This window comes from Trachymyrmex septentrionalis, unplaced genomic scaffold (assembly GCF_001594115.1).
Source record: "Trachymyrmex septentrionalis isolate Tsep2-gDNA-1 unplaced genomic scaffold, Tsep1.0 scaffold305, whole genome shotgun sequence".
NCBI lineage: Eukaryota > Metazoa > Arthropoda > Insecta > Hymenoptera > Formicidae > Trachymyrmex > Trachymyrmex septentrionalis.
Window position 1 is genome coordinate 316,013 of NW_017305469.1, and position 12,625 is coordinate 328,637.

Consider the following 12,625-nt stretch of genomic DNA (forward strand, 5'->3'; position numbering starts at 1 on the left):
ACATTTTTTTATATCATCAAAAATAAGAGAGATATTTCAGATGATCGATTTAAGTGGACCACCCTCCGCATATATATTTTATTCTAATTGATTCCATATTTGTGAAAACAAAGGAAAATATTTAAAACTTATTTACGATACACAATAGTATTTACCGATTATCATTTCTTGCAATTCAGCCTTAATATTGTGGAGTGAATGAATGAATTTTCCACGAGAATTAAGATGAAGAAAGAGAAAGAGAGAGAAAGGGAGGATTGAACGTTACCGTTTAAACTAAGTTCGAGAAGAAGTTTGCATTCTGAATATATACATAGAAGTTGCTACATAGATGTCTGATGATTACTGTATTATATTTCTTAATGATAGATCTCTTGACGGAGATCTGCGTGTACGTCAAGGAATTTACAAATGGAAAAATAATTCAGTAAACGCAGAACGCATCGGTGTACACAATGCCTTCCTTTGATCGACCAATGAAATGTACACACAGCTCAAGTATATTGACAAGAGATTCTTGCTTACAAAGCCAAGCTAGAAACACATGTGCCATCATTTTCGTGCATATAAGAAGAGATATAAAACTTAGGACTTCTTACAAGACTGTATTTTTAACTCCAGACTAAGCATCCTTCGTGAATCTAATAAAAACCTAAACTACCACTGATCTAATTAGGAATTTAGATTCAATCGCGAAGCATAATATTTCGAAATATCCGTAGGTCTAAGAAACCGAAAAAAAAGAGATTCAGACTTTGACAGTTGTAAGGATTTTTAAGAATCCAGAAATGGCTCCGAGGCTCTAAGGATTTTAAGTAGGAGTCTAGTAAACTGCTAAGGTTCTGCGAACCTGCAAATTCCGTGGTTCTACTGATAAACCAAATTTTGCTCCCATTGTCTTAGTGCTTAGAAATTTCCTAGTAGCATAGAAAAAGCAGAAAGAGAATGCAGCTCTTGAAACAAGCCATGAATTTTTTAACGCATGCATTAAAGTGAAAATCACGCGAGGTGCGAATAAGTAGATGAGAACCTCTAAAATTAACGATTGTGGAGGGCTCGTCGACATGCTAGATGCGAGATTAATAAATTGTTTCTCGACAAAGAGGCTTAAGTACATACTAAAAGTTGATCCCATAGCATGTTTCATTACAACTACTTATACATGGAATACTGCCACTGTCGAGTTCACGAATTTTGCGAATGTTGCCTTCAGACGAATGCAGTTTTGAAATGCAAGAGGATTTTGCAAAGTCTGATCAGAAGATCATAATTAAATTATTTTCGCATTGAATTTCTTTCACTCGTTTTATTATTCATCATTTAGAGAACGTTTAGCATGATATCGCCCAGAGTTCTTGAAGTCTAAAATTTCTGAAAGGTGAAAAACTGCGAGACATTCGTTCTCCTCCTTCGTCAAAAAGAACGCTGTGAGACAGACCTTTTTTCTTCTTACTTGCGCTTCAAAGCAAACGGCACAAACTGTTCTGCGTCTAATCCAAAGATACTCCCCGAGATGCTACAATTGTTACGAAATGTTAAAAAATATACGATGAGATTCTTCGATTTCTTCTCGCGCTAGGCTTTCCGAAAGAAAAATCGAATGGAAAATTAAAAAGCTGCTTAGACAACACAAAGTCCAAAGTCAAGCGATGTCAAAAGACATCTTATGTCCCGATTTTAGACTTTGACCGGAATCCATAGTTTGTTCTTAATCTCAAGACAATTCTTAATTTCAAGCAATGTCTTAAGATGCTAATACGGCTCTCTAGCCAGTATTCATAGTCAGATCTTATATTCAAGACGTCTTAAGTACAATTTTAAGAAGTCACGAACCAATGAGAGGGCCACATTAGCGACTTAAGACATTACTTAAGATGGTCTTAAAATAAGAACCGATTATGAATACCGGCCTCTGATTGGTTCATGACATCTCAAGCACTAGCTTAAGATCATCTCGAATCTTGAGATACGTTGTGGCCCTTTGTGTTATTTGAATGATTAAGCGGAAAGTCGAATTAAAAGTCGAAGATTTTTTTTTGGGAACTTTATAAACGATCGAGAAGAATAATAACGAACGCGTGAGTGTCTTTTCGGAGCGTCCCGCGTGTATGAGATGTAATTATTCTTGCGTTAATTATTATTTCCATTAATAGAGAGGATTCGTCAATTTTATGGCGCAGGTGGAATTTTATCGCGATCCGATTTTAGTGCGAATTGTAATTTGGATCTCAATTTTCGCGAAATTCCGACTACGTTTGATCTGTGAATGGCGTAAAAAGAGAAAAGGAACGACGTTATTATAGTATAGATACAAATTAATATCTGTGATTATCGTCGATGCAGATATATTTTAAGTAATTTCTACAGCGTTCGGGCACATTTGTAAAAAAGGAGCGGAAGACAAGACAAAGGGAGAAAAAAGTAAAAAAAAAAACAATTACAATTAATAATAATCATATACGGCGATAATAATTTTAGAGCGGTTGTTGAGATAAGATTTATTCGTGTTTGTGTGGGATGATATTGTCGTACCGCGTGATGACGAAGATTAATTAATTACGCATTAATTGTAATTAGGATAATTAATATATAGTGTGAGTACGCTATTTCTGTTTCGAGGAAAGGGAGACATAAAAAGAAAGAAAGAAAAATAGAAGGAAGACACGAGGGAGCTCGAATGAATGTATTTCGCGGAATCTGATTTTGTTGTTGTACATTATATAATAGATACATCGCATTATACACGATCATTTTCAATAAACATATTCTATAAATGATTTATTGCTTTTGAACATTTTCTGCTGCATCCGGATTTTACTTCCCGAAGATTTACTTACATTTCTCTAAAATATTATGTCATATTTTGTTAAATATCGCTGTTTATTTTTCAAGAATTTAAAAAACTTTTGTGACACATATAATTAAAGCTTTTAATTTAAAGAAAAATTTAACGATATATTTAAAAAATTCTTAAAAACGTTGATGAATAAAACTAAGATTATTTTGAAAGACATAATTTTTTTTTTAAATTCTGTATATAAGGCCACTATAAAGTGCCTTTGAGTGTAAAACTTATAAAGTGAACTTTCGTTTAAAATACTTCTTTCTATCTTTTATCGTTTTATTACGATATTATTTGTGGTTTCATCAACTTTATTTTATCTAAAAGTCAATAAAAGTCACAAACAAATTGATTTTCTTCTCAAAAGAAATGTTCCATCTTTTTAATGTACGTAAAAATATTTAAACAAGTACATTTCTTTTATTTTGATTATACATCAATAATTGATTATATATATATACACGACACATTTTGTACAATAAAGTTCATAAAATTTCAAGAAGATACTTACGTTCCCTTTGTGAAGTTATTACAGCTACGATAATTAGAACATTTGAGTATTAAAAGCGCAATTTCAGATGCGCAAGCGCAGCGAATCGCCGTACCTGGGAGAGGGGAGGAAAAAAGAGAAATATCATAACCTCACTTTTGAGGAATTGGAGTAACATAACCAAAGCCTGCCAAAACTGAAGCGGCGAAGTGACGAAAAATTTGTTATTTCGAAAACGTATTTTGGTATTTGTCATTTAATAATTTTTAATAATTATTGATATATTTACATTATATTAAATTTTTAGAAGACTGTTAATATTTGATACCTTCTATATATTTTATCAATTTTGGTTTCTTTATTTAAAGGATGTTCATTGCAATATAATGTCAATTTATTTTCTTTATATAATTTATCTTAATCTCTTTATTTTATGTGTATATGTTACGTATCCAGCAACATCATCTCCAAAGTACAGATATAAGGCCTTTTTGCACCAACATTACTTAGATTTTAAACAAGGCTTAAAACTTTTTGTCTCTGTCTCTTTTTGGCTTTAAAACGAGGCTTAAGACGTCTTGAAGGTGTCTTACATCCATATTTCGGACATAATGTTATCTGGGTATATATAACAGACTGATTGAAATATATGAACAAATGATATGATAGCACTGTAGTGACAAGTATCAACATTACAAGCTGATAATAATATAATTTTGATGACAATAAGTTTTTTATAGTTCTAGAACAATGCAGACCATGAGGATAATAAACGTTAATGCATTAACAATGGGTACTACAGGACTCTGTGAGACTTTTATTCCAAATTCTGTCTATATACAGTGTGTACGTTGGAAAAGGAAACCAATTTGGCTGCCCACAGCAAAATCTAAAGTGTTTCGAATACCAAAAAGACCTGTCATACCTATGGAAGATTACGTGGAGCTCAAGCGATTATATAATAATTATAGGACATATATGACATCATTTAAGTATGTATAATTCTATAAATTTTACTTTTGATAATGATGATTAATAAAATAAATATGATTAATACAATACCTAGAATATTCTAGCTATTAAAATTATTGTATATTCTTAGCTTCAAAAATTAACCACTAATGTATTGCAGGGCATATATAAGGCAAACTGCAAAAGAAAATGAGAAGCAACTTAATGAGACAGTAGTTAACGAGCTGACCGAAGAGGAGGACTTTAAAACATGTAACGCCATAAATGATGAGTGGAATGCAGAAATAGCAAAAATACGAGAGATCAGGCTGGCGAAGATGAAGGAGAAACGCAAAAATACCATTTTGGAGTATATTTTAAAGAAAGAGCAGAAGCAAGAGATAAAGAAGACGAAGCTTAATGAATGGGTTAAAAAGGTTAAGGAAGAATCTGTCACGTTTATCACTGCGGAAAATGTGGATGCTGCGATCGAGGAGTGTTTGAAAAATATTGTTAATCATAATCGTGCATTGGATTTGAAAGGGAATTGGCACGAAGAAAAGTATCCCGCGATCCCATCGATTCCACTCGTCGAAGAGACACAGAAACCAGTGACCATTGAGCAGCAAAATTAAATTTGAAAATTTCATATCTACTGCTTGGGAAAGTAAAGCCAAAATTTAATGGACCTGTACTTTTTTTCAAGTGTTCTAGATTCTCGCTGGAATAATGATGATAAATACAAATTATTATATTATAGATTGTAATAAAATAGATACTTCAATATTATATTCCTTGCTATACATAATTAATATTCCTAGAAAAAAATTAAGCGATTAATAAGAGCTTAGATGTGTGTAAACATATCATTTTATAATTAAAAAAAACTCATATATATATATATAGATGAAATTATGACAGAAGTTCCTTTGCTCAAAGTCATGCAAAATAATAATGTGAAGAAGACACGACTAATTAAAGTATTGGTTAGTCAAACTTTTGCATCCTTGTAGAGAGCTTACAGAAAAAGTGTTTGAAGCCTGTATAATTAGCGCAGCGCTCTACAAAGCATCTCATTAAAATCGCGCAACTCGAATGCAATCCGGTTATAACCATGATACATGTATATACATACAAGCGACTGCCTGCTACTGCTATTTACTTGCTTCCCTTTAACGCACTTCAAGCAGTCTTTCGTGGACAACGCGCCGACTCGCACCACTGATTTTGCCCTCTCGGCTCTCGAGGCGAATCGAAACAGAAAAAATATTCGTGAATGAAGTGAGATTCGTCCAAATTTTAGATTAGTTTATAAACAAAATTGCAACAAAAATAGCTGTTGAAGTTGATGAGAAAATCGCGGTGCGGTAATTAGATGAATAAAACGTGATTATCGGGAATCTAAATTGGAAAGTTACGTAAAATATCATGAAGTTACTTTTTGTATTATAAATGCAAAGTTATTTTGTGTCAAATTAATCGATAAGACTTTCGTGCAATAAAATCACTAGTTTCTGAAATTTTGTTAAATTAATGACTAACTCAAACGTCTTTCTAAACAAAGTTATTTATATTTTATTTATAAAATTTTTTGGTCAGATTAAACTTTTATGGTCAGATTAAAGTTTGTAAAGACGAATCTTTTCATTATAAAATACAATCGATCGAAAAATTGTTCTCCAAAGGATTCCAAAGGATACAGGATTTAAGTATTATAAATTGGTATACCAAATTTACATACCAGCGAAAATGTACAGTGTACATGTGACACCAGGAAGATCTACGGAGCGAAAGAAGAACTCAACCGACATGGATAACGAAATCAGAACGTATGGAAGACGGAGAAAGGAATCGATTTCTGTGAAGCTGATAAACTACATCCGTTCGCAGTTTCAGTCGGATGCTATGTCGGGTGAGTCGGAAAAAGTTTAGCATTCTAAAGAATCTGAAGCATGCGATATATTATTAAATTTTGATTATAGTTGCTAGATTTGCCGAGTGTTTTTATGATTACCAAATTCCCAAATTCCAAAATGTAAATTAGACGTGCGCATGAGTTTTTTTGATGCATGAACTTTATTTATTTATTATATATTAATATACAACTGCAGCTCGACTGCGTAATCTAACTAAAAGTACATAAGAAACTTCCATTTATTGAATTTTATCTATATAATTTCTTATTTAAATTTATTTATTTTCTATATAACATATAGAAGACACAATATATGAGTATTATCCAGAGTATTTCATAGTATGCATAACTTTAGAAATAAATTTAGAACACAAAAATAACATTTCATGTAAACATTAATTCTATTTGACATTATTTCTGAGTTACAAACATTTTCGCATTTTAATTAATTAAAGGTTTGCTGCAACAGTGAGCTACTCCATACTTTTTAAAAACGAAGTAAATAACTTTAAATGATATTTATATTTTCCTCCCATTAACTTTAGAGTTTAGTTATTCCTTTTTAAAAAAATGTGGGTCAGCCTACTGTAGCGGCAAGTGCTTAAATTCTCGTTACAAACTGAGCTGGAATAGCGTCTTTACACATCTTCGCGTCTTACTGATTAATTATTAAGATAGAAATGTGTAAAGACGCTAAGATAGTTGAATTTGTAACAAGAATTAATGAAACGCGAAAATGTCTGTAACTCGGAAATAAAATCAGATGGAATAAATGTTTATACTAATTTTTTGTATTATTTTTGTATTCTGAATTCATTTCTGAAGTTATGCTTACATGTTATGAAACATCGGTATATAAATCCTATATATAATATAAAATCCTAATAATCTTTTCCTGCTAACACACATGAAAAAAACATAAAATCTCACATTGCACAGCATTACAATCTCATGTAAATATAATAGTCTACAAAAGTACTTAATTAATATAAGTATCTTATTATTTTATCTCCGATTCACAATATATATTTGCCTTTCCAAGATATTGAGTCCTGAAATTTCTGTGCTTTAAAATAGAACTTTTAATGATCTATAATAGAAGCGTTGTACGTTTAAACATAGATCCGTCCATTTATCTTACAAGATAATATCGATTATTCAACTTCCATTTCTGTTTGCTATTTCTTTTTGTTCGAATATCGTTTTCGTTTCAGTTACAAATCGGAGAAATAATTGCGCCTGTCACTCGGTGACGCGAAAACGGAAGAATACGTTGTTGCATCTCGCGGAACAATTGCACAAAATAATTACTGAGGCGTCAATTACGCGGTACACAATGACGAATAGACTTCGGTTATTCCAGTTCCAAGCTGGAACACTAACAAAATTCTTCCGTGACTTAGAAACGGAAAGAAATAATTATTCTAGAGAAATGTCCCTTCGTTGTCACTCTGCGGTTCGGGGAACGCTCTATCCATCATCTTAAAAATCATAATTTTATTCTAGTTGTTTGTTTACTATAAACCATAAATCGCGCGCGAATTTTAAGTCTTTGCTATATCCGGCGCGTCCGGGATATCGTCGATTCGATCAACGTTATAAAAGAGCGAATCTGAAACCTGAATGTTCATGTCGTCAACGATGGATGGTGGCTCGTACTGATTCATCCACACATCATTGATAGGAGCGTTGTTGGCAATCTCTCTCAAATCATCGTTATTAGTGATGATGGTTGCATGTGTCGACATTGGTTGCTCGAGTGGATTGCTAGGCACATTTGTCATTCGCATACCTTGTGATGTGTCGTTATATAACATCCAGTAAGGCGAAAAGGAATGTTGTCGCTGTTCGGCGGTGTATCTTCGTTGAATCGAGCAGCCATTAATTGCCAGATTAGATCGCTGCGAGACGATTGGAGCTACGTAGCAATAGACGCAGGATGTTTGACTTAATTTGGAGTAATCTACTTCCTTGGATAGATGATAATTCAGAATGTTCTCCAAATTGTTGGACTCGGAAGTCCACTTTGGCCGGAATGCTTCCACTGTTCCTGAATGATGAAATATCGCTGAATTAAAAAAAATCTGTTCTTAAAAAAAAACAGTTGATATTATTAAGATATACATGATTTTTTTAATAGAAAAAATACATATAGTTTATATATCTTATTTTTACATTACGTTTGTTTTATATATTTATATCAATAAAAAAAAAGAAAATAAACGCGCACCATTTGCCGGTCCCTGCAAATTCCCTGTACTAGTTTCTTGATTAATATTATGTTCTAATCCTGCTACAAGATTGCTTTGTGGTTGCTCGAACCTTTCGTTGAATAGATTTTTTGTTTCCTGAGTAAAACGAGGATAAATGTATTGATATTGTTGATCATTCGCATAGACATTTTGCTGCACATTATTCTGTCCGAAGGTATCAACATTGCGAAAATATCCCGTATCCATCTCCCCAGTGTGTTTGCCAAAATTTTGCAGATAATAAATATCGGAGGTATCATTGGCCATTATGTCTGTGCCGGTTGTGTAATTGACGTTCTGCGTATCAAAGTTGAAGAAATTTTGGCCGTTGTTGCAGGAGGTATCCGTTTGATACTGATAAGTCACATTATTGTCCATATTCGCAGTAGCTACAGTGGGATCCGTATTGTTGTAATAGATCGCGTGGAACACGCGAGAGTTAGAGGACTGCAGATCACCGTCGGGTACTTCCACGCTAGTGATTGTCCAATTCTGGTAAGAATTGGGCCGATTATCTACGTCACTAGGGAACCTATATTGATTGTCACTGGTTAGTACACTTGAAACTTGCTGAGGCACCAAGTTTGCTTCATTTAGCAAGAACTCGCCCCTAGAATTCTTCAGCAAGTTGTAATATTCATTGGTATTTGTGTCCAGCTGATTCTCATTCTCATTACTCTCTGACTCGGCGGTTAGGGTATCAGAATTGTCTAGTAAATTGCTAGCCCAGAAGAGAGAGCTAGCAATTTCACCTAGATTGGCGCCTACTGGTGCCTGTAGCATTCTTTTTAACAAAAACGAACCCTGCGAGCTTCCCTCAGGTTCTTTCAGCACTTGATAATTTGATCTGTCAGTCGACGAGATCGCAAGAGGATCCGTATCGTTGATCAGATTCACTTTCGGATAGCTCGGTTCGACAAGAGGGATCGTTTGAAGATTGGGCGACATTGACGTTGTCCGTAAATCTACAATATTCAGATCTTCCACTTGGTTATTGTTGTTGTCACATGCTTGGAATTCTCGTTGAATTCTCTTGAGTAGGAACTGTTTAAACTCCTCATATTGTGGAATCTTGGTATCATCCTCCTTACTCACTATTTCCTCCTCGGCACCGATCTGCAAAAATGGAAAGCACTTTGTCCGAAGTCAATCATTGCCGCTTGTTTGCTGCATCACGAAATCGAATGAAATATAAAATGGCACAAATGAAAGAAAAAGAGAATGCAATTTGATTGATACGTCGATACCATATTGCAACCAACTATGGAAATATGATAACTTACCCATTGATAAGGTGATTGTTGCTGTGGCTGCTGTTGTTGTTGCTGACAATAATAGTCGTCATCAGTCATTACATAATCGGGACTGTGCAACGGCGTCGATGTTATCCCGAGCTTCGAGTCCTTTGACTTCCTCGTTTTCCTCTTGCGATTTTTCCTCAGCTCTTGTAATAACCGGCAAAACTCTGCATCATTTCCGCTTCTAGCGGCTTGCAAAACTTTAACCAGCATTTTCTTCTGTAACTCAGGATAGTGAAATGACAGAGTGAGATAATGGAATCGAACATTTGCAATTGGAATCGAACAATTAACTAAATTAAAAGAAATGGAAAAAGAATCGAATCAGTGCGCTCGAATCAGTCCTCGCTCTGATGAAGTGAATGGCAAAGTTCACGAAACGTTGACATTAGCAATGGATCATGATACGGCAAACCCTGAATTAGTATCTCTAAAGAGTCGAATCTTTTTACATGGAAACGTTTTAGAACTAAGGCTTTAAAAGTCAAAATTTTGTGGATATTGATATTCTTAATTAAAGTATACTTAATTTTTACATTATTTTATATCGTTCATTTATGATTTAAAGAAAAACGAAGAAACTCTGAATTGAAAAATGAAAACTTCATTAATTACTTATTGAAAAAGTTGAAAATCTGATAATGAGACTGGAAATAACAAAATTGATAATTGATAAACCTTGGTAGAAATTAGATAACTTTTGCAAACAAATGATTACTAATGTTATCAAAATTACAGGAGATTATAGTTAATGATTAATATAGTTATATAACATCATATTATGGCTCGATTAATTTTGGACTAATAATATCTACTTAAAGACACTTAAATAAAGGCGGTCGATGAAATTAATAAATGCATAGGAATACATACTGAAAATAAAACGATTAGGGACTAGTCTATTCAGATAAACTTGAACATATGCATAAAGAAAATTAACCGCAAATTAAATTATTTTACATGCATCCTTATGATAGAAATGCGATTGGATAATTTTCTTTGCGCCTATGTAATAGCTATGCAATTATACAAATTGATCTGGATAGAACCTTATAGAAATTAACTTTAGCTAATATGCACTTTGCTACACTCTGCATTTGAAACAAAAAAAAAGTGCATTGTGTTTCTCATATAATACGCATTATTTATCTTTGTTATTCACCGAATGTTAAACAACAAGGATAAATGATCTATTATGCACATCGTGCGTGAAACAGAATGCACCCAAAGTGAAGTGCATAAGCGTAAAGTGCAGATCTTAGGGGAAAGAAGAAAGTAATGGGGCGTAGGGGGAAATCCCGTCCGTGAGAAACTGACAAGAATGACGACGTTACGTAGACAATTTCACGTAATTCTTGGTTAGGATCTCGCGTACCTCTCCGGATCGCGAGGCAGCGTTACATGAACGAGAGGAAGCGGCTCGTTCTTGCCGGTCGCGAGCGATTGTCCTGCGATGGTCATTCATGTCCACTCGGGTCGCGGGAAGCGATCGGGACCGAAGTGGAAACGCCGTTCGAATGGGCCCGATCGATCCGTCCGTTATTACCACAACCCTTAATACGACACGATGACGATGACGATTTGAACAAGTTGCAGCAGCTTCAGGTGATCGCGTCTTGGTTAGGAATTTCCAGATCGCACGTTCATCTGGAGGCTCCTGTCTTCGATCGGATTGAGAAAAATCCGGCTGACCGTCGATTTTAACGCGCCACGCTCGACTTCCTCGACTCAGGGAGCTCACAGAGGATGCGCCAGAGCCACTTGAATCGCAACTGATCGCAACCGTCGATCGATCGGGGCGCGATCTTCGACGGGAGTTCGAATAAATTTGTCTCTTGGTAACAGAAACCGGTGACGGCGGTGACAAGAATGGATCAGATTAGACGGAGAAAGAAAACGATCGTTAGGATCGTGATGATGATGTCGGCATTGTCGGCGACGATGGTGACAACTCACCTTGATGTTACCCGGTACGCGATACCTCAGGGCCAGGGCCTGCAGCTCCTTGTAGGATAACTGCGTGATATCACTGCCGACGTTCATGCTGCTGCTGCTGCTGTTGCTGCTTTATCTGTATGGCGGAATTTCGTCTGCTCCGCCGCGCTCGCCCGATCCGATTTTCGAATTCGAGCCGACTGACTTTTAGCGCGAAACGCCACAAAGGCGTAAAGTCTCGTTCTCAGCAGGAGTCGGGACGCGCAATTAGAATTATCGAATACAATCGTAGAGGAGAGAGAGACAATATGCTGGTAATGTCGAAGCCAATCCGATAGCGCGGTACTTATCGATTGGTCTCAATTACGAGATTGAGATCTTATTAATCGTCATTCTGGTGGATCGTCGGCCTGGTGGATCCTTTTCAGAATTCAGGGTGCAATTCGAGAGGTTTAAGTACTAATCGTGTCAGTCTATTTTCATTTATTATAAGTAAAACAAGAATAGGATAACACAAAAGTACCAGTAAGACTCGCCGAACGCACCTTTAATCACTCGTGAAAAGTTGACACGCCAATCCCAATCGCGGAAACATATTCTCCCAGAATCGCGATCTAATAGACAAGAAATGACATAGACTGGTTTTAATTGTAAGTGACAGTCGGCGTACTTAAGCCCGTATCAGACTGCCGATTCGACTGCCGACTCTGATTGCCGACCAATAATGGACCAATCATATTGAATCAGTTTTATTGTGATTGGTACGTTATTAATCGGCAGTCAGAATTGGCAGTCGGGATGGCTTGCAGAGTCGGTAGTCTGGGCTTTAGGAATGTTCTCTTTTGTTGTCTAATGCCCGTTTCTACCTCTAATCTCGGTTCAATTTACTTTTCGTATTTTTCTAATCTTTAATTAGAAAAAGATAATCTACATTGGTGGAAA

The 12,625-nt window shown here is 35.3% G+C and overlaps 3 protein-coding genes across 5 annotated transcripts in view; 2 read left to right on the forward strand and 1 right to left on the reverse strand.

The window, feature by feature from the left end:
• The first annotated feature begins 3,464 nt into the window (after positions 1-3,464).
• LOC108749606 (probable 28S ribosomal protein S26, mitochondrial) lies at positions 3,465-5,023 on the forward strand. Of its 3 annotated transcripts, XM_018488403.1 has the most exons (4): positions 3,465-3,577; positions 3,789-3,849; positions 4,073-4,324; positions 4,465-5,023. In XM_018488403.1, the coding sequence occupies exons 3-4, from the start codon at positions 4,083-4,085 to the stop codon at positions 4,916-4,918; spliced, it is 696 nt and encodes a 231-aa protein (XP_018343905.1). In that variant the 5' UTR covers positions 3,465-3,577; positions 3,789-3,849; positions 4,073-4,082; the 3' UTR covers positions 4,919-5,023. The 3 variants fall into 3 exon arrangements, with proteins under 3 accessions (XP_018343905.1, XP_018343904.1, XP_018343903.1); XM_018488402.1 differs by lacking the exon at positions 3,789-3,849; XM_018488401.1 differs by lacking the exons at positions 3,465-3,577; positions 3,789-3,849 and adding an exon at positions 3,874-3,954.
• A 950-nt stretch (positions 5,024-5,973) lies between these two features.
• LOC108749619 (Kv channel-interacting protein 2-like) overlaps positions 5,974-12,625 on the forward strand; it is a 16,004-nt gene continuing 9,352 nt past the window's right edge. The window contains exon 1 of the mRNA XM_018488428.1: positions 5,974-6,195. Coding sequence (XP_018343930.1) covers positions 6,033-6,195 — 163 coding nt within the window. The 5' untranslated portion in view covers positions 5,974-6,032. The remainder of the gene's footprint in view (positions 6,196-12,625) is intronic.
• On the reverse strand, positions 7,214-11,791 carry LOC108749618. The gene is made up of 4 exons (XM_018488427.1): positions 11,705-11,791; positions 9,734-9,967; positions 8,429-9,584; positions 7,214-8,248 (listed from the first exon to the last, which is right to left on the reverse strand). The coding sequence occupies exons 1-4, from the start codon at positions 11,789-11,791 to the stop codon at positions 7,743-7,745; spliced, it is 1,983 nt and encodes a 660-aa protein (XP_018343929.1). The 3' UTR covers positions 7,214-7,742.